The following is a 21,426-nucleotide window of genomic DNA, read 5'->3' as shown; positions in this document are numbered from 1 at the left end:
CCTCTTAGAAGATTCTCCCACCCTCGGTCAGAGGTAAGCCTCCACCCAAACATGCCTGCTTCCTTCCTCAAGTTTCAAGCACTGAAGGCCTGAAGCTACACAGAAACTCCCTTTGATACATCAGCTGGCTCTAAGACATACCATTATTCTTCCAGAGCCCAAGGTGTGAAAGATACTGTCATATGGGCAGAGCCTCCCCTGTGCCAATAAGGCCGATCCTGGCAAGACAGGCTCTTAGCTGCTGTGGCTAGAAAGGAAACCCACAACTCCCAGGTCTTAGCTATGTAATGAAGAACTGGGTTAGATGCTGAACCAAGACTTTTATGTAAGGTGATGTATGTCCAGCAGTTTACAGAGGTATATGGTGATGAAGTCTCAGGCTGACCACACCCAGAGGTCAGCAGAGATGGGCACACATGAGATTTAAACCACAAGAGCCTGTGTCTCCTCAGCCATAGACAGCTGCTGCAGTGTGACCTGTAACAACATCAGACAAATACACACCATTCAGCTGCCAGCTGATTAAATAACTTGATACATCCCGACAAAGAAAGACTATGCTGAGGAAGGGAAGGTGCGGGTAAGGAAGGAGGGACTTATATAAGACGGGCTTAGGGGAAGAGGCCCGCAATCCTAACACTCAGAAGACCGAGAGCTTGAGATATTAGTGAACGTTTTGTCTCAAAAAAAGCAAAGCAAACAAACAAAACCCATCATACGACTGCATTGTGTCATTTCAATTTGCTGCTGTTTTTTTTTTTAAACAATAACAACAAAACCAAGACTATATGTACATGTAAAAATTTCTTTAAGGGGGTGGCTGGAGAGATGAGCCAGCAGTTAAAGAGTGCATATTGCTCTCAGCACCCACAATGGTTGGCTTACAGCCCCTGTAACTGTAGCTCCATGGGATTCAACATCCTTTTCTGTGGACTCTGACCAGAACTCACAGGTTCATAAACCCATACACATATAAACATATATCACAAAATTAAAAAAAATAAATCCAGAGGCTGGAGAGATAGTTCAACAGTTAGGAGCACTTGCAGAGGACCTAGATTTGATTCCCAGCACACACAACACATACACACAAATAATAAATTAAGTAAAAAGTTAAAAAGACAGAACTCCAGTTCCAGGGGATCCAATATCCTCTTCTGATCTCTATGGGCACCAGGCACACATGTGGTACACAGATATACATGCATGCAAAACACTCATACACATAATTTTTTTTTTTGAGACTGGGTTTTTCTGTGTAGTCCTGGCTGTCCCGGAACTCAGAGATCCTCCTGCTCATGTCTCCCAAGTGCTGGGATTAAAGGCGTGTACCATCACTACCCAGCCAAAATAAAAAAATAAATTAAAAAGAAAGAAAGAAAGAAAGAAAGAAAGAAAGAAAGAAAGAAAGAAAGAAAGAAAGAAAGGCCAAGCATGGTGGTACAAGCTTTTAGCCTTAACACTCAGGAGGCAGAGGCAGGCAGTTCTCTGTGAATTCAAGGCCAGCATGGTCTACATAGTGAGTTCTAGGTCAGCCAGGGCTACATAGTGAGACCCTGTCTTTTGAAAACAAAAACCAAAAAGCAACCTTGGTTAACAAGGACAAAAAAAAAAAAAAAAAAAAAAATCTGTCTACTGCTATCCTTACAATGTTAAGGCCATGAAGGCTGGGAAGATGGCTCAGTTAGTATATTACCTGCCTCATAGAACCATGAGAACCTGAGTTCAAATCCCCATCACGCACACAAGCTGGATACAGCACTGTGCCTGCAACCCTGGCACTGGGGTAAGAGGGAAAGCTGAGACAAGTGGGTTCCTGGAGCTTCTTGGGCAGCAGCCAGTCTAGCCAATCAGTGAGCTTTGGGTTTAGGAAGAGAACCTTTCTCAAAAAATAAAGTAGAGCATGTTTGAGGAAGACACCTGACATCCATCTCGGGCCTCCACATGTATGTTTCATGCTCATCCACATGCCCACCCAGAAATATATATATATAATAAACACACACACACACACACACACACACACACACACACACACACACACACACACGCACACACGCACGCCAGCCACAGGATGTAGCATAGGTCACCCTCAGTTCCTCCCTCCCTCCCTCCCTCCCTCCCCCCCCCCCCCCCCCCTCTCTCTCTCTCTCTCTCTCTCTCTCTCTCTCTCTCTCTCTCTATGTATGTATGTATGTATGTATATATGTATCCATTTTTTTTCCCCCGAGACAGGGTTTCTCTGTGTAACAGCCCAGGCTATCCAGGAACTCACCCTGTAGCCCAGGCTGGCCTCAAACTCACAGAGATCCGCCTGCCTCTGCTGCTCGAGTGCTGGGATTAAAGGCGTGTGCCACCACCGCCCGGCTCACTCCTTGTTTTTTAATGGCCTCTAATCTTGCTTGTTTTGCTGCTCAGGCTCCAGGCAAGCTGGGTATGTGCTGTCACTGAGCTGTATGCACAGCCTTACTCTCAATCCCTGTAAATCTTTATGTCCTGTCGGAAGTCAGCTTTCCAGGGCTGTTGCAAAGACCAGAAGAGATAGACCCAGTAAGGACCTAGGTTAAAAGTCCTACTTCATGTTTTCAAATCATGAGACTAACATAGTCTCAGACAAAAGTAAGTTGTGAGATCACCTTTCTTCCTAGGCAGAGAAGATAGGGCCTCTACTTTGCACACAAGTTAAGGACAAGAGAGATGAACTAGTAACAGTACCCTTCCCTCCTCACTTTTTTTTTTTTTTTAATGGTGCTGGGGATACAACCCAGGGCCTTGAGTACATGCACATACTGAGCTATACTCTAGCCCTTTCATAGCCATCTGAGCATAGGAAATCTCCATCCAGTATCATCCATTTCTGTTTTCTAACTACTAGGGACTGCAAACTGTGCCCTAGTCACTCTCCTCATTGAAAGAGACTCATTAAATATCTTCACACACAAAAACAAAAGAATGATAGATCCAGAGCTAAGATTTGGATGTAGTCTGACACTGACACATAATCACCTTGCCACCATCCACAATAGTCACAAGGTTCTAAGGTCACAGAGAAAGCCTGAATCTGAATGAATATATCATCTATTCTAAACCATACCTATAATAACTCAAATCACACCCCCCAAAAAAGATCAGAGAGGAAACCATTTTAAATGATTTTTGTTTTTCAGTGATGACCAGGCAATCATTCTACAACTAAGCTATACTCTCAACTCTCAGTGGTAGATTACACGCAGGAGGCTCTACCACTGAGGCACGCCTCCAACCTGTTCCTGTCGGGGTCTACGCAAGCACTTCTGTCACTGAACCATGCTTACAGCCCTACCTCCTAACTTTAAATTTCTGATGCTCCTCTCTCCACCTGCCAAGTGCTGAGATTGCAGACACGTGCTATCATGCTTGGCTTTAAAAATCATTTTAAATGTAAAGTGTTAAAACCTATAAACAAGTGTTTCCCAAATGCCTAGAAACAGTTAAACATAGGACAAGCAGATGTCATGGCATGCGCCTGTAGTTCCAGTTACTTAGGAAAACGAGGGTTAAGGATCCTTAAGTCCACAAGTTTAAGTCTAGCTTGGGCACCCTAGTGAGTTCTTGCCTGAAAAACTAAAACCTGAAGACAACATAATATGAACATATTTGAGTCAATGAGATGGTCGGCAGATAAAGGCATTTGCCAAGCTTGATGACCTAGAACTCCATCCCTGGGATCCAAATGACTGAAGAAGAGAACCGACTCCCTCAAGCTGTCCTCTGACCTCTCCATGTATGTTGTGGTACTTTCTCTCTCTCTTTTTTTTGTTTTTGGTTTTTCGAGACAGGGTTTCTCTGTGTAGCTTTGCGCCTTTCCTGGAACTCACTTGGTAGACCAGGCTGGCCTTGAACTCACAAAGATCCGCCTGCCTCTGCCTCCCAAGTGCTGGGATTAAAGGCGTGCACCACCACCGCCCGGCTGATGTTGTGGTACTTTTATATCCTGTACCACAAAGGGGCGTGGGGAGAGACTGCATGTCAATAATACAGCGATTTCTATTTTCTGGGGGAAAAAAGTAAAAGAAAAAGAAAACTTATAGTCCTTTCCTTCAGAGATCACTCTAAAGATACAGTCTCCCTGCCCCAAACACAGGAAGTATGAACCAGTGATGGTCAGATTAGGAGATATAGGACTATTGTCAAGAAGTCTGCTGAAAGGTAACCACTGTATGGAAGAGCAGATGCCTCTATAACAGTAAATATCGTCCTTATTATTAAAGAGGTATTACCACATTCTTCTCATCTAGCCTATACCCATTTTAATGTTTTCCAAACTGGGCAGATTTAGTGTTAATGCCTAAGCCCCCCACTACCACCCATCTCAGCCAACTTTAAGAGCAACTATGGAGGAGGCAGCTTGGGATAGATCAGAAAAGTGTTCAGGGGCTAAGGAAATGGCTTAGCAGATAAAATCAATCCCCTAGAACTCACATAAAACAGCCAGATGCAGCAATGTGCATCTCTAAGTCCACCACTACTTTGAGAAGGGATGTGGAGAATGTCTTGGTATCTCCCAGGCCACCCAGCCTGGGGTACGTAGTGCATCAGTAGAATCAGAGCCTGTACCTCAATATGGTAAGTGAGAGTAGATTCCCGAAATTTGTTCTCTGACCTTCACATTCATGTAACAGTGCACATGCACATGCACACAGCATATGCAGAGAAACTATGCTTAGGCCGAACAGAGTGGTGCAAGCCTGTAATCTCCGCACTTAGAAGAGAGCCTGTGGCAGGAGCATTGACAAGTTCATGTCTGTCAGAATCAATAAGTGAAATCCATTCCTACTTGGGGATTTCTACTTTGTTTTTCCTACTCTATCACCACACACCTTGTCGTTCTAGCATGATATGCTAGGGCCATGCTGAAAATCATCTCAGAAGACTTGTGGACTTAGGGTCCTGTAGCACCTTCTAGTTAGAAGAAAACACAGGCTTCTCTTTTCTCAGAGCAGCCAGCCAGAAGTGAACACCTCTTACAGACCAAGCTGCTCTGCAAACACTGTCTTGCTGTCACAGCCCAAATGCTAGCTCCTGACAACCACAACAGAAGAAAGAGTTCTCTGTTGTGGCTTTTAAAACCCGCAAAATAGATCACCAAGCACAAACAGCAATTGTAGTTTCACTTATCAGGAGCTCTGAACCACGTACTAGAAAGATCTCATTTCAACAAAACTGCTGCTGACGTGAAAAGATAAACTGTTTTGTTGTGTTTTAAGCTGTCAGGAGGTCACTGAACTTAAACAGCTGAAGGATTCCAGCCAAGAGCTAAAGTACCCAAACCAGGGTGAAATCACAAGGTCTTGTGCCACCTCTGTTTGCAAAAGTGGGGTTCCATTATCCGATTCCCAAGTCATCTTCCATTTCAAACCAGCTCAGCAGCTGAGAGCCAGGCACTATACAAAAGAGTACCTTTATCTTTTCTGCCTGGGGTTCTCAAGTATACACCTCCCATCTCCATCCCCGTCTTGTCCTTCTGACTGTGGCCTCAATTCCCATTCCTGCTGACCCAGTTCTCTGCTGTGGTCATATAGGCTGGGGCTGGGGCAAGGCTTCACGTGTTCTGACGCCTGTAGCAATCCTTGTGCTTCTGACCCTAAAACAATACTCCAGGCACTGGGAAACAACACAGCATTTATGTTGACACTTGGGGAGCTGGAAAGTTCAAGATCAAACTGACAACTTAGTTTGTGGTGGTGAGGTCCTCCTCCTGGCCTGCAGAAGGCCTCCTTCTTGCTGTACCCATCCATGGTCTGAAGAGAGCAAGAACAGGTAAATTCTTCTGTGTCTCTTCTTATGAATGGCAACAGACAAGACACAGAACACCCATCTACAAAGAGAGGTATACTCTACTTGTAGCCTTCCAGAGTGGAGGGAAGGGACATGGCCCATCAGACAGGAGGAAGTGATGAGCAACGGTGTGGAGACATGGCACTGAGAGTGATTGCTGTAAAGACATCGAGCTTGGGCAGACAAGCTCCACTCTCCCAGGTTAAGCTGCATCATTCCATCTGGGACTGCAGGTCTGGGGGATGTAGGCTAGCAATGAGGGGGACCAGGACCTCTATGCCTTCTCTCCTTCCAGAGAAGAGAGAGAGTGAGACATGTAGAAAGGCAGCTACAGCAAGAGCCCTCGAGCCCTCTAGAGTCAGGTATTCTACACAATGGCAGAGTTGCTTTACTAGAAGGAAGCCAAATCCCACCTCTCCACTCGAAGCCCTCAACCAACAGTGACCTTCCTCAGAGTGCCCTGGGCTCTGCCAACAATATCCCAGTCTCAGGACAACAATCTCTCTGTCTGAAGGACATAAAATGACTCCAATTTGACCACTTTTACCCTCCTCAAAGGCAACTCAGCCTAATGTGGTAGACCATGCCTGAAATCCCAGCACTTGAGGAGGAGACAGAAATAAGGATATCCCAAGTCTGGAGTCAGCCTAGGCTACACAGTGAGTATCAGATCATCCAGAGCTGTAGTGTAAGTTTCTCTGGTCCCACCCGGCCCTGTGGTCCACCCACTGCAGCCGCTTACAAAATAATCACCCAGAGGCTTAATATTATTTACAAACTGTATGGCCTATGGCAGGCTTCTTGCTAGCTAGCTCTTTCACCTTAAATTAACCCATTTCTATTAATCTCTGTTTTGCCACATGGCCATGGCGTTACTGGTCTGCTGGCATCTTGCTGATCCTTGGGCAGCGGCTAGGCATCTCTCTCTGGTCTCTGGAATTATCTCATTACAGAGCTACACAGCAAGATCCTGTATCAACAAACCAATCAATTAACAAACTAATCTATTCAGAAGCCTATTTCCCCAACCCTTATTACATGAAACACAGAGGCTCAATCCAGAGAGTTCATATTCTGGGGAGAGGCTTCATTTCTTTTCTCTGGAGTACTAATGAGAGCCTTCATATTTTACTTATTATCAAGCACCGTCCTCCTCTTGCTCATCTGTACTATATGCTACAGAGGGTGAGGAGCTGTGCCTGCTGTCCAGCAGTGACCGTCTAGTGTCTGAACACAGCATGTGGTAGAGATGCTCGGTCTCTGCTTGCAGAGTCTTCATTGCTCTGGGTCCTCTACTCGGACTCTCTGGAGCAGGCAGAGAGATAAACACACAAGAGTGAGATGAAACGGAGGCATGAGACCTCTGGGGGAAAACCAATTCCTCAGTTACATGGCAGGCCTGGACAGCAGGAAGGACTATGAACAGAAGACCAAATCCTAACTACAGGAGTGAGCAGCAAGAAGTTCAAAGTGAAAATTCACAGCATGGCTGAAAAAGAAACAAAAAGCTCCCCACTTCCTGTTGTGTGGTTGACTGAGCTAGGCAAGCATCTCACACACAGAACTTCTGAGAGTCAGTCCTAAGAGGTGGGAAAGGAGGCTTTGTAGACAGAAGCAGCTCAGCCTACATACTCAGTAGAACTGGGATTTTAAAGCAATTACAAGGGTTCCAGAGTCCATGCTGACCCACCCTGCTATGGTCTCTAGCAATTCATAAAGGAGTGTCCCTCAGGCAAGCTACTCTCTGTGTGGAGTAGCCTATTCTGGACCCTGAAAGCTGGCACCTCTGTGCAGGGGGGTAGATAAGGGTGCAGTATCCTGGACAACGTCAACAGAAGCAGCAATGGCAATGAGCTTACTACGTATGGCCACTAGCTACTGTTACAAGGTCTGTAACATGAGTCATCCTACTGACTCAAAGTGCTTTAAACATTAGTCCCATTTTATAGCCAGGGGAGTGAAGGCAAGGCAAAGTTAAACATTTGTTAGTAAGCAGCAAAGCCAAGGCTTGCCTTGAAGTTCATCCTGTACAGAATATTCACTAGAAAGAAAAATACCACCAAAATGTGTGGAATGTATAGCAGGGCCTGTGCTGAGGGCCTCTGCAGCAGATCCACTGTTAATGACAGCAGTATTCTATGCCCTTCCCCCACAGGGATGCTCAGTTGGCCCTGAGAGTGTTTGCTGCAAGGCTGTCTCCCAAAGGCCTCTATCTAATGGCAAGAGCTGTTCCCTGAAGATGTTCCCATCAATTAGTAGTGAAACCTGAATCTGCCACACAGAAAGCACTCGACACATTTACCCAGGCAAATGAGCTCAGGGGAAGGTCACAGTTCTGAGTCTTTCTTTTTATGGAGGGGTTCATTTGAGTTGAGGAGCTGGGAGTTGCCTCTGATGAGGGACATAATACTGAACCACATACATAAGTGCACAGAGAGTGACAGAAGTGTGGCTGCAGGCCACTGGATTGGCTAGAGCTTGCTTCCTAACTCATCTTCCCACACCACCTGAGAGCTGACCCTTCTGTTCTGCAGTCTTGATAAGACCTATGCATCCCTGTAAAGTGCCAGGGAGAGTGTCACTTGTCTGTTCCACACATAGGCAACATTTAAGCTGACATCAATGGCTGGGCGAGCCAGACCCTGGGATCATCAAGATTGTGTGAGTCAGTTTGAACTGGAAACCACAGAGAGCCACAGTCAAGAGAGTCACTGCAGGGCACAGGTAGTAAAATTCAGCTACTCCAGGAATGCAGGTCACTGTGGCATCCCCATTCTCATCCCTGACCCTAAAAGACAGCAAATTACAAAGCCATTATATTCAGCATGCTAACCTGAATTATTTAACTCTGCCTTCCTTCTAGGTATATGCTGAGTTAAGTGTACCAACATGCATGCACAAACGTGCTCACTGCACACTATTCATAACTGCCCCACAGATACAAGGCTGAGTGAGAGAAGCCAGGACAGTGCTTATCCTTCCTGAGGAAAGAACTACAGGGCAGTGCTCCGGGGTTGCTCTCCTTCTGCTCCTTCTCTGTACTAGCTGCACTGGCACAGACATACTCCACCATGCACGTCTGTATTCATGAAAGGTACAGTCAACTTTAATGACAGTGGTGGTGCACGCCTTTAGTCTCAGCACTCGGGAGGTAGAGGCAGGTGGACCTCTGTGAGTTTGAGGCCAGCCTGGACTACAGAGTGAGATCCAGGACAGCCAGGGCTACACAGAGAAACCCTGTCTTGGAAAAAAAAAAAGAAAGTAAGAAAAAGAAAAGCAGTCTACTGGGGACCCACTTACCTCACAAGTCACTGTTATGTGCCACTGAAACGATGGCTAACATCAAGCAAGCTATCACCAGGCCTTCTGCTAAAAACACAGACAAGATTTTTGATTCTCAGAATCTGCTGACTGACAGTCTGGGTACAAGGGTAAAGCTGGTGTGACTTCACAGCCATGGCTCAACACTGGGCTGTGCAGGGAAAGGGGTTCACTGACAGAGAAGTCATATTAGGTCCCCAAACTCTTCTTCACAACACTGACTTTGTTGAGGTTGGGCCAGTTGTCTTGTAAATATAGCACATCTGATTTGCCCAGTCATTGGCAAGGGAGCTAGCTCATAAGGTTAGGGTGCACTGCTAGTGTGTAGGCTATGTCCAATCACGCTATCAGCATGGTAAGCTTAGCCCTCTCACGCATAAGGTACTTCAATCACTAATTAATATGTCTGGTCATTTTTTCTTTCTTTTTGTGAAGATAAAAAGCTGTATAGCCTTTACTGGCCCAGAACTCATTACAGAGTTAGACCAGGCTGGCCTCAAACACATAGATCCAGCTGCCTCTGCCTCTTGAGTGTCAGGATTAAAGGAATGTGCCACCACCACCAGTTATTTATATCTACACACACAATAATTTGTTGTTGAAGCAGCATCTCCTGCTTTAGTCTCCCAAGTGATGAAACTAGAGGCATCAACTGTCACAGCTAGCTTAGGTTGTAAGATCATAATCATCAAGTGTTCTAAACCATTCAGCCAGCAACTCTTTGAGAATCTTAAGATCACCTTCACTAAAGCAAGATTTACTGAGGTATCTATTTAAAGTGCCAATTATAGAATGTGTTTATGAACAAAATCGCCACAATCAAGACACTGAATGCTGCCCCCCAGTTTCCTCAAGTTCCGTTCCTGTGCCAGCTTCCAGGTTGCACTGACCTGCTTGCCACCACAGTGGCCCTCACTCTACAGAGTCATTTCTGTGGTTTTGTGCCTAGCTTCTATCATTCTTGGCAGAGTGGCAGTCTATCATTTAGTGGGTGTGGCAATGCTAGCACCTTTGGGTACCAAGTTGTATTCCATGGGGTTTGTTCTTTCACCTGCTGAGGGATGTCTGGGTTCTTTCCAACTTGGGGCTCTCTGGAACAAAACCACTACAAACTGTGGCGTTTAAGTCTGGGTGAACATATGTTTTTATTCCTCTTGGGTAAATAAATACCTAGAAGTAAATGGTAAGTGTATATTTAACTTTTTCATAATGTGCCAAAGAGCTCTGCAAAGCCGCCCCCTTCCCTACGCCCCTTGGTGGTTTCTGTGAGGAAGCTAACGGCTCCACCTCCTTGCCAACACTTGATCCTGGCAGTAGCTTTATTCCCTAATGATTTTAAACCCCAATCATATTCTGTGATGATTAATTATGGATGTATGATTATGTCTATCTCTCCCATCCCGGACATGATGAGGGTAATCCAAGTTCAACACAGTGCTTAGCACAAAGCAGGTACTTAATAAAAACATTCACTGAGGCCGGGCAGTGAGTGGTAGTACACGCCTTTAATCCCAGCACTCGGGAGGCAGAGGCAGGTGGATTTCTGAATTTGAGTCCAGCCTGGTCTACAGAGCGAGTTCCAGGACAGGCTCCAAAGCTACACAGAGAAAGAAACCCTGTCTCAAAAAAACAACCAACCAACCAACCAAACAAAAAACCCCCCCAAAAAAACCCAAACACTCACTGAATATAGACTGGATGAAATCTGCCACCTCCACCAGTTCTCGGGAAGTTTCTATCTCTCTACAAGTATGTGGTCCTGTATCTGGGACTTCACCACTCAGGCAAGCCTGACCAGTTATGCTGTCCAGCAAGGTCCAGTGTCCCTGGAGGCTAGATAGGACAGCACCACTTGATTCACAGAACCACTAAATGACCACACACTGCACCATTACCAAGGTAGGGTGGTAAGATTCCATTCTAGCACTTCCCATCAAAGTTTTGTTTTGTTTTTAATTAAATTTTGAGACAGGCCTTCACTCTGTAGCTTTGGCTGGCCTATAACTCACTATGTAGACCAATCTAGCCTTGAACTCACCGAGCTCACCTGCCTCCCTGAGTGCCTGTCACAACCACACCTGCTCACAACGAGTTTACAAAGGGACGGGACTCAGTTGCAGCACTGTGCCTAACCAGGAGCAGCCCATAGGGCGCATCACTGCTCCTGAGATCAGTGGGTGGGAACACACACACTGCCATCTTTTTGCCAGTGATGCCAACCCTGTACTGGGATGACACCAAGGTCTTCCCAGAAGGACTACAAGGTTAAGATGTCCCTGCCCCATCCCAAGGGCCAGCTTTCCACCACACCCAGGTTTTTCAAGCAATAAAACAAGCTATCGTAAAAGGCAAACAGAAACACAAAGTTCCTAAAACCATGACAGCTCACACCAACATCCGTAAACAGGTACAGATTAGAAAGTGGGCTGATGGGTATTACAGCAAACCATTTTTGGCATTATTATTTGACAGATGCCAGGCTTCTTGTGACTTCAGGGACTTTTTTAATCCATAGGAGCTAATTAAAATTAAAATGTACCAACAGGGTGCTGGAGAGATGGCTCAGTGGTTAGGCGCAGTGGCTTCCCTTTCAGAGGACCCAGGTTCAATTCCCAGCACTCACATGGTGGTTCACAACTGTCTGTAAGTCCAGTTACAGGGTTCTGATGTCCTCTTTTGGCCTCCTAAGGCACTGTACACACATAGCACAGATGCACACGCAAGCAAAACAGCTATACATATAAAATAAAAACAATGAAGTTTAAAGAAAAATGTAACAACAGATTTAGGGCCTATCAGTTATGTGCATAGAATGGTCTGAGTATTATGATTCCAGATGCCCAACGGGTACCTCCTGTCCATGAAACCACTATTCCCCACGAGGCTGCTTGCCATGCTACAGGGCTAAGGATTGGGTACCTCTAAGAAAGCAAAGCAGTAAGAAAAGACTAGCAGATGGGCACACTGAGGATCACCCTATCCCCACCCACTCTCGGAGAACAAGGTTGGAAGTCACAGGAAGGTTTGGTCTCACACATTACTCTATGCCAAGAGAACTGTTTAGTTAAGTGGCTACAGATGAAGCTGTGTCGGAGGCGAGGAACAACTGCTATGGCAAGTGCCAGGTGTTGGGCATCTGGGATGCACTGGCGAATGAGGGGCCCTTGAAAGCTCCCTCATAGGTTCCTGTGATATACAGCATGGTCATTTCCTGAACCACAGGAAACCTTGATTCAAACCTGACTGGAGACTCAGGTTTTGAAATTTATTTAATTAACCAGGGCAATTCCAAATTCAAGCCTTAGTCTGAGCAGGTACTCTCAGAACAGCAAGGTTCTAAAGTGACCCCTCGCCCCTTCCAGACATATAAACTGTGCAGAACTGAATACTCCTACTTCCTGTCATGAAGCAGGGAGCTCAATTAACTTGGCCAGTATTCTCTGTTACTTAGGAGTCACACAGGCTCCATAGGGAGCGGTGACTCTACAGCCTCAACCTATTTTCCACATAAATGAAGGCAAGGGCCAGGGAGAGCATACGACAGTAAGACAGGCCCAGCCTCCCCACCGCAGAGCGACTCTCATGGAGGTCCCAGAGCAGCTGTGGTAGGAACATGCCCTCTTCCAGCCTTTCCATGTAACGGGAGCTGAGAGGATGAAAATCTAACACCCTATTAGCACAATAAGCACAGAGGCTGACCCTGCAGCTGCCTAACGGCGTCTGAAAATCAATGTGAGAACTCTTCTAACCACTGGCCACTGCCTCAGCACAATGCCATTTCAGGCAACATGAAACAAAAGTCAAGGAACCGGTCATGAAGAAAACAAGAACAAACCAGAATCAATCCACACCCACGACGTTCCACGTTTACGTAAGGAGGAAAACATACTCAGGAAGAGCTTCAACAGAAGCCGGGTTATAAATAAAACAGCTGGAATGACAGTTTTCACGTGAGAAAGCCACAATCGCAGCATGTGGGAGGTGGAGGCCGAAGGATGAAGAATTCACAAGTTCATCCTCATGAAGTAGCAAGTTCAAGGCCAGCCTGGGCTCCATGAGACCCTGCCTCAAAAACAAAACAAAACAAACAACAACAAACTCCACAATTTTTTTCGAGACAGGGTTTCTCTGTGTAGCCCTGGCTGTCCTGGAACTCCATCTATAGATCAGGCTGGCCTCGAACTCACAGAGACCCGCCTGCCTCTGCCTCCTGAATGCTGGGATTAAAGGTGTGCGCTGCCACTACCGCCTGGCAAACTCCACATTTAAAGGTACTGGGATGGCTTAAATTGTCCTGATTTGCATACTGTTAAGTCCTTCTTTCACCACGGTTCTACTCTGCTGTCTGTGCCCTGGTCAGGCTGAGAGGTGGGTGGAGGGTAGTATCATGGGCCCTGAGGCTGAGGTCTGAGCTCTCAAGCCCTGCCTCTGAAATGCAAAGTGCAGTGTGCATTGTTTTGTCTGCCAGGGCCATGTGTCAGAATGCCAGGATGAAGGGGACAGATTCGGAAACTGGGATACAAGTTCTTTTGACGTTGGTCTAGCTCTGACAAGGTTTGGTGGGATGTTGTTTCTGCTTGTCTGAGAGGGCTTGCCTGGACTCTATACTGCAGTTATGGGACTATTCCTCCCACGAGTGAAGAACAAGAGAGCTGAGAGGCCACTGACAGCACCCACTTTCCTGAAGGAGAAGTCCAAGCTGGAGAAACAGTTCATCCAATCACTCAACTCAAGTCTACAGAGCTCTCAGAGTCCACGTCACAGACGTGCACTGCTCCAGGGGGAAGCAGTGGTCCTGTGCCCACTGTATGCTGGGGATGTATCCAGGACCACACTCTGAGGAGGGTATATATAGTGCTGAAAAGGGCTGAGGGTGATGAGAGGTCCAGACAGTACTCTACATCAAAGGGCTATTCTGTAAGGTAACTGTCTAGACACTTCAGAAAAGGTCACGGTGGCAGCAGGAGCGGTGGTGTGGGGCTGGGGCTGAGGGTAGAGAGGACAGTTCCAGTAGTCAAAGGTAGTGCACAACTGTTTGCATCCTGGAATAAAAAAATTCAACCATAACACACAGTGAAAAGTCAGCCAAGCAAATTCAAACATGGACTATACGTGAAATGACACTATTAGTACCATCAGGGATAACGATGTTTTTCTTTCAGGTGCTGGAGGTGGAACCCAGTGCTCATGATGAGCAGGCGCCTGAGCACTGAGATGTGCCCCAGCCTTGGCAGACACTGTTTTATTTTAAAATTTTATTATTATTATTATTATTTGTGTGTGTGTGTGTGTACACATACTTTCGGGCACATGTGGAGGTCAGGGACTCTTAGGAGGTGGTTTCCACCTTCCACTATTGATTGTAGGTTTGCCACCAAAGGCTTTTATCCACTGAAGGTCTCGCCAGGGCCCTGGTGAATAGTCTTAAGATGACAATGCCAGTATGGCCAGTGTAGTATGAAGCCTCTTTCAACTTTTCAATAGCTTTTACTATCTTCAGATTGGCAAACCAAGAGAAAGGAGGGTAAAAAGCCACCGGTATGGTGACACACACCTGTAATCCTAGCAAAGAGAAGGTAGACCAAAGAAGCCAGCCTGGTAGTCAGACCAACACTCAGGTCTTAAAAAAACAAAACAAAAACCAACCAAAAAACCAAAACACCAGACTTAATTCACTTTGTTTTTCTTATCTATAAAAAACCTTATGAGGAGCTGGATGGTGGTATCACACATCTTTAATTCTAGCACTTGAGGGGCAGAGGCAGGCGGATCCCTGTCAGCTGAGGCCAGCCTGGTCTACAGAGTGAGTTCTAGGACAGCAAAGGCTACACAAAGAAGACATCTCAAAAAACCAAAACAAACAAACAAAAAGCAACAACAACAACAAAAAAACCCCTATATGGTAGCCACAGCTCGAGTCTGGGTCCTCCGAACAGAGACACTGGTGTCGTTTTTCAAAAAGTGGTCAGTGAATTCTTGATAATGAGACTTGATGAACAGTCTCTTTCTAGAGGTCAAGGGTCAGGTAGCTGTAGGTCTTGGAGATGGCATTAAAGGCGGCCTTGGCAAAGCTGCCCAGGGTGGCAGTGCAGTCCCTGGCTGATGGGTAGCAGTCATTAATACCAGTCATCATCAGTAACTTCTTGGGCACAGCAGAGATAATGCCAGTGCCTCTGGGTGAAGGGATGAGACATACCAACACAGAGCCACAGTGGCCTGTCAGGACTCAGGACTCTTGGAGCATGTCTAATGACCAGGCACCACAAGCTAGGGCACTCATGTGGGTCTCCCTGACCTATGTGGTCCCTCCAAGAGGCAGGCCACTCATCAGTGCTCACAATCTAGATGACAGAGCTCAGACTCTGATCCAAGCAGGGCTATGTGTTCAAAGATTTATCAGAACTACAGAAGACCTCTACTAGCTATTCTGCCTCTTCTTTTGACACAGGGTCTCACTGTGTAGCTCTGGCTGGCCTGGAACTCAGGAGATCTGCCTGCCTCTGCCTCCCAACTCCCAAGATTTAAGGTGTGAACCACTCCACCCGGCCCCTGCTTCTTAAATACACAAGGAGATGATGTTTCACAATCAGCAGCAGAGGCTGCTTATACAACACTGAAGTAAGATACAATGCAGTTAGGCATTTCTGTATTTCAAAACCAGTTGTACAAAATGTATAGTTTTTGTCAATTACAGTAAATAACTGTTTTAAAAAGGTATGCTTTCAGAATTTAGGTGCTGAGGAATATACACATAAAACAATGTCTTGTGGGCTGGAGAAATGGCTCAGAGGTTAAGAGCACTGACTGCTCTTCCAGAGGTCCTGAGTTCAATTCCTAGCACCCACATGGTGGCTCACAACCATCTGTAATGAGATCTGGCACCCTCGTCTGTATACATAATAAATAAATAAGTCTTTAAAAAAACAAAACAAAACAAAACAATGTCTTGTTTAACATAAAGAGGGGTCAGGAGTGCAATGATGAAGAATGGAGAGGTTTTTCTGCGGCAGGATCACACCAGCAGGACCATCTTAGAAAAGGATGACAGTGGGGACAGAGACAAGAGATGACACAGATCTAACAGGCCTGGGATGAGATCAGATGAGTCAGGGTTCGAGGGGACAGTGATGCAATCTGGCCGAGTCTGCAGAGTAGCAGAGTGGCTTGGCAGTGACTGAAGGTGGACAAGGGTCAGGGTGGAAGGATTTAAGAGGATATAGATTTGAGTGTTTTGTGAATGAGACTCAGGACCTTGCACATCCCAGGTCTAGTACTGAGCTATACACCTAGCCCAAGCCTCTATACTTTCCACCTTAAAGATTTATTTATCTACATTCATGCAGTGCCTATGGAGCTAGAAGACGGCGTTCCAGAAGGCATTTCGGATGGTTGTGAGTTGCCATGTGGGTGCTGGGAATCAAATCCCAGTCTTCTGCAAGAGCATACAGTGCTCCTAACTGCTGGGCATTCTCTCAAGCCTTCCAAGTCTATATTCTCTTCCTTCCTTCCTTCCTTCCTCCCTCCCTCCCTCCCTCCCTCTCCCCTCCCCCCCTTTCTTTCTTTTATTTATTTTTTTGGTGGGGGAGAGTTGAGATAGGGTCTAACTGTGTATCCCTAGCTGTCCTAGAACTTGCTATGTAGAACAGACTCACCTCAAACTCACAGAGATCTATCTATCTGCCTGTCTCATGTCTCCCTAGTGCTGGAATTAAAGGTGTGCACTACCATGCCTGGGTCTCAAGCCTACATTCTTAAGCTCAACCAATAATGCTTGGGAATCCACAATGACAGCTACCTGCAAGACCTTCTCCTCAAAGATCCCTGAAAGCAGCTAGGAGAAGGTAGACAGAAACAATGACGTAAAACTGGAAGACAAAGAGCTCTAAGTCAGTAAAATGCAGCATCCACACAAGTAAACTTTTAACAATCTCAAACTTGTTCCTATTATTAAGTGTAATATGTGTTCCACACAAAGCCCTTTCCCTGCCCTCACACAATTTACAGACCCATAAGGGTACATACACAAACTACCAAATGACTAACGATACACTAAAGCTGACTGGTTTGAGGACAGAACTGCTCCCACATACTTTTAGGTCTAGTTAGTGCCACATGCTAGCTGCCTGACTGAAGCCTCAGTGGTCAGATCACCCAGCTCCTCTCTGTTAGCATCTCTCATTTCCAGAAAGTTCAAAATCCCAGCCCTCTTGGAAGCTCCCTACAGGGAGTGGAAGGTACGATCTGCGATGGGAGATGCTTACCTGTGGCTTCAATGTACTCAATGCATCTTTCAATAAAAATGGGGATTGGCTTCTCTGGAGTCACCACAGTTGTTAAGGGCACCCCAAAATAGTTACTCTCCCAGGTTGCCTTCGTGATGGATGGTCGGGGTTTGGGCTTTGGTTTCTGTCCAGGAAAGAAAAAAGGAAGCACAAAAACAAAGTGAGTATCATATGTATCTGCAAAGGTTCCAGAGAGGAACTGGCAGTTGGTAGGTAGCAAGCACTGAAAAGATTTCAAGCAAGACAAACAGACCCAACTTTGCTCATCTCCTTAACAGCATTTTCTGGCCTCCAAATACCACACAAGAAGGTTGTCACACAGTCACACCTTTAGTGAGAGTGCATTATTAGAACAAAGGTGTTTATAAGAACCAGGCCAAGTTTACTCAATAAAGTAACAATATAATGGCATCCACATCCTCCACTGGGGACACACTGGAGTAAACAGGAAGTTTTCCAAACAACCTACATGATGATAGATGGTATATACTCAGAGATGGCTGATGCCCTGGAAAGACCAAACATGGGTGCAAAAAACTAGTAATTTTCTCTTTCCAGAAAAGAAACATAGCATATATTCTGTTAGAGCTGACAGTCTCAAATGAGAATTCCCTTTGATATATTAGCCGGGATTAATTGCTGGTATTTTCCACATTAGGAAATGGTAAAGCCAACTAATCAAACAAAACAAATAACATGACCCAGGCCCATGCCTATAATTTCAGCCCTTGAGAGGCCGAGGCAGGACTAACAGGAGTTCCAGGCTAGCCTGGACTACAATGTAATTCTGTCTATTCTTTCAGTCCTCATGAAGCAGCCAGCAGGGGCAGTTACAGCCATGGAGACTTTACCATGTTACCAAACAAGTCCCATATGCACTTCCTTTAAAACCTCACAACCTTTCCCTTTTCCAAGAAAAGAAGTCTCACAGGCCTAAATGACTCAATTAGTGACAATGCTTTATACCAAAGCCCATACTGTTTAACACTATAACTGACAGAGTCTGCCTTAAAAACCACTCAAACTGTGTGTGTGTGTGTGTGTGTGTGTGTGTGTGTGTGTGTGTGTGTGTCCCCCGAGCCCTGTTACATTTAGTATTTTTATTTTGAAGCTCATATTGGGGGGGAAAACATGCTCACCAATGGAAATTCCCCAAAGTCAAGAAAACGGGCTTAGAATGTTGACCTTTCTTAAAGTATCTAATAAAAGAAGAGGGCAACAGGATAGGGTCCAGGTAAATTAGAGTGGTGTGTCTCTAGTAATCAGGTTTCATTTCTAGGTAGCTCAGCCCAATGCAGCAGGGCAGATGGCTTCCCTTCACAATGTGCATGGACTATAAACCTATTTAGGGATCTTTCCATAAAACCCATGGAAGGAGACATCCAACTGCCGGGTCACAGGTCAACCTTTCCCTTTTCTTCTGCTCATTTTCATCCATTTTAGTACTCCTTATAAGGGAATAAGTTACTTCCTGTTTAGTCTGAGATTCTGAGAACTTCCTGTGTAAATTAAGAGGGGTGGGATTGGGGTGTAGGAATTGGAATTAGAGAAAGTAGAAGCAAATCAAAAAGTATACTGGGCTGCTAATTGGTAATACCCCAGAAAACTACCAAAAGGCAAAGAAAGCCTAACAATCAGCCTGCTAAGTAATTCAATGTGGAGGTTCATGGTAGGTACCCTACGTGGCTTGGCCCTGCCAAACACATGCCCAACTCTTGAGGTAAGCAGGCACTGACTTTCGGGAAAAGCAAACTGGAGACTTTATGGACAAATCTAGACTGTCCAGCAGTGTGTGATGCATGCCTGTAACCTACACTGATATAAAGCTCAACATGAAGAGTCTAAGCTTTGCTACCAGACACTGTGCACCAGCAGGGGCAAGGGTGGCATGGCTGCTGTGAGGGCTACCAACTGCTTTCTGACTGGATCTGAGGCCTGCTCCACAGGGACTGGTAAACAATCTAGCTGGGACAGGACAGACAACACACAGATGACAAAAGACCTATTGCTGCTTTGCTAAACACACATGCTATCAAACTGCCTTCTAAATATTTATATTACACCCATAGATTACTGCTTCTTCCAACTGTAGTTGGAGAAGTTTCTGTATCAAGTAGCAGAGACACAAAACTTGTCAAAGTGCTGAGAATAAGTGAGTGTTGAGTGATGCCCAGCTCTAAATGGAACACTGATTATCAAACTCCACAAGGCTCAAAGGACATCTTGAAGAGGGAGACAGAGAAAATGTAAGAGCCAAAGGACGAGGAAGGATGCTGTGAAGTGCTAACTACTGGAGAGAACATATTTCGATTATAAAGTCACAGCAGCTATAGTTAATTACCCAAGACCTGCACAGATCAAACCAGCAATAATAATTCTAGCATAGATGGAGGAAGGGCTCATAAGGCTCCACTTAGCTGAGGAGCTATTGACAACTGATGGCTGGTCTGGGAGAGGAAGTAATTTTCCTTCTAGATGTGTTGCCTATGTGCATGCAGGCAACACCAACTGGACTCAGTGTGTTTAAAAAAAAAGACATGAGAGCTAAGTGGGTGGTTTGGGGGATGGGGACTGGTGAAGGTAGATATGATCAAGACACCTTGTACATATATGCAGGAAACTATCAAAGAGCCTGGTGTGGTTGGTGGCCCACACCTTTCATCCCAGCGCTTGGGAGGCAGAAGCAGCTGCATGTCTGTGAGTTTGAGGCCAGCCTGGTCTACATGCAGAGTTCCAGGACCTGTCTCAAAATAACAACAACAACAAAAGTCAAAGAATTAAACAAATAAAAGCCTGGAGTGGTGGTACAAGCTTTTGATCCAAGCAGGCAAGAGGTAAGGGGCAGGTGAGTCCAAGGCCAGCCAAAAATACACAGTAAGACTCAACCCCGGTCCCCCCTTCCCAAAAGAATTTAACCTGTTGGGGATGTGGCTCAATTGGTAGGACACTTGCCCAGCATGCATAAAACTCTGGGTTTGAAGCCCAGTACCACATAAAACTGGGTGCGGTGGTGCATGCCTTTAATTACAGCACTTGGAGGTGGAGGAAGAGGATCAGAAGTTCAAGGTCATCCTTGACTAAATAGCAAGTTTGAGGCCAGGTTGGGTTATGTAAGACCCTATCTCACAAGAGAAGAAAACAGACTTCAAGGTTTCAATCTGATTGATGTGGCTTGGGACAAGTACTGTGTCATCTCTATCTACCTCCCTGACAGCACCCTGGTCATATGGTGTTATGGGCAGGACCTTTCAGCTGATGTACACTTTTGCAGCCACATAGTGTTGGGTAAAGCAATGCTCTCCCTATAAATGTCTCTGCCATTTAAAAGGTCAGTTCTGCAGTGTGAATAACCAGTGACTACTGACTATCTGTATTTAAAAAAACAAAAACAAAAACACTTCCATCAATCCCACCAAATTTCTCTGTCAAAATGAAGATAAGACTATTCCTCAGTAAAACTGAAGCTTCCAAGTAAAGTGTTGCTAAGGGAAAGAGTGGAACCAAAAAGCAGGAGGTGACCCCGATTTTCCCAGTCATCACTGGGATGTTTTCTAGCCCTAGCTGTAGAATCTAGTCAAATTGAAACAACATACTCCTTGGAACAATGCTCAAGTGCATGTTTCCAAGTCACCGGCTAGAGGTTTGTCTCACCTAAGTACTTTCTATGCACCAGATCCCAAGTTTCTCTCTCTCTTTGGTGGTACCAGAGAGTGAACCTAGCGCAGAGAACCTGATAGGCAAGCACTCCACCACTGCAGTCGCTTCTGGTGGATTGTAGGATAGCATGCTACAGCTGGCCACGCCCCTAGGATACCCCACTCCCACAAAAAGCATGCACACTAAGAACCTTGGGGCCACTGAGTTGGCTCAGCAGATAAAGTCAGCTGCTACTAATGCTGAGGGCCTTCTTCTATTCCCAGGACGCACATGGTGAAGTAGAAAACCTATTCTTGAAAGTTGTCATCTTATCTCTATAGGCACAAGACATGCTTGAGCCTACATAGAA

At 45.7% G+C, this 21,426-nt stretch overlaps 1 protein-coding gene across 1 annotated transcript in view; it reads right to left on the bottom strand.

Annotated features, from left to right (window-relative positions):
- Positions 1-21,426, bottom strand: part of Arhgap35 (Rho GTPase activating protein 35) — a 113,010-nt gene that overhangs the window by 27,472 nt on the left and 64,112 nt on the right. The window contains exon 3 of the mRNA XM_059281218.1: positions 17,400-17,544. Within this exon, the coding sequence (XP_059137201.1) occupies positions 17,400-17,544 (145 nt within the window). The remainder of the gene's footprint in view (positions 1-17,399; positions 17,545-21,426) is intronic.

This window comes from Peromyscus eremicus, chromosome 1 (assembly GCF_949786415.1).
Source record: "Peromyscus eremicus chromosome 1, PerEre_H2_v1, whole genome shotgun sequence".
NCBI classification, from domain to species: domain Eukaryota; kingdom Metazoa; phylum Chordata; class Mammalia; order Rodentia; family Cricetidae; genus Peromyscus; species Peromyscus eremicus.
This window is presented reverse-complemented; position numbering and strand designations above follow the sequence as displayed.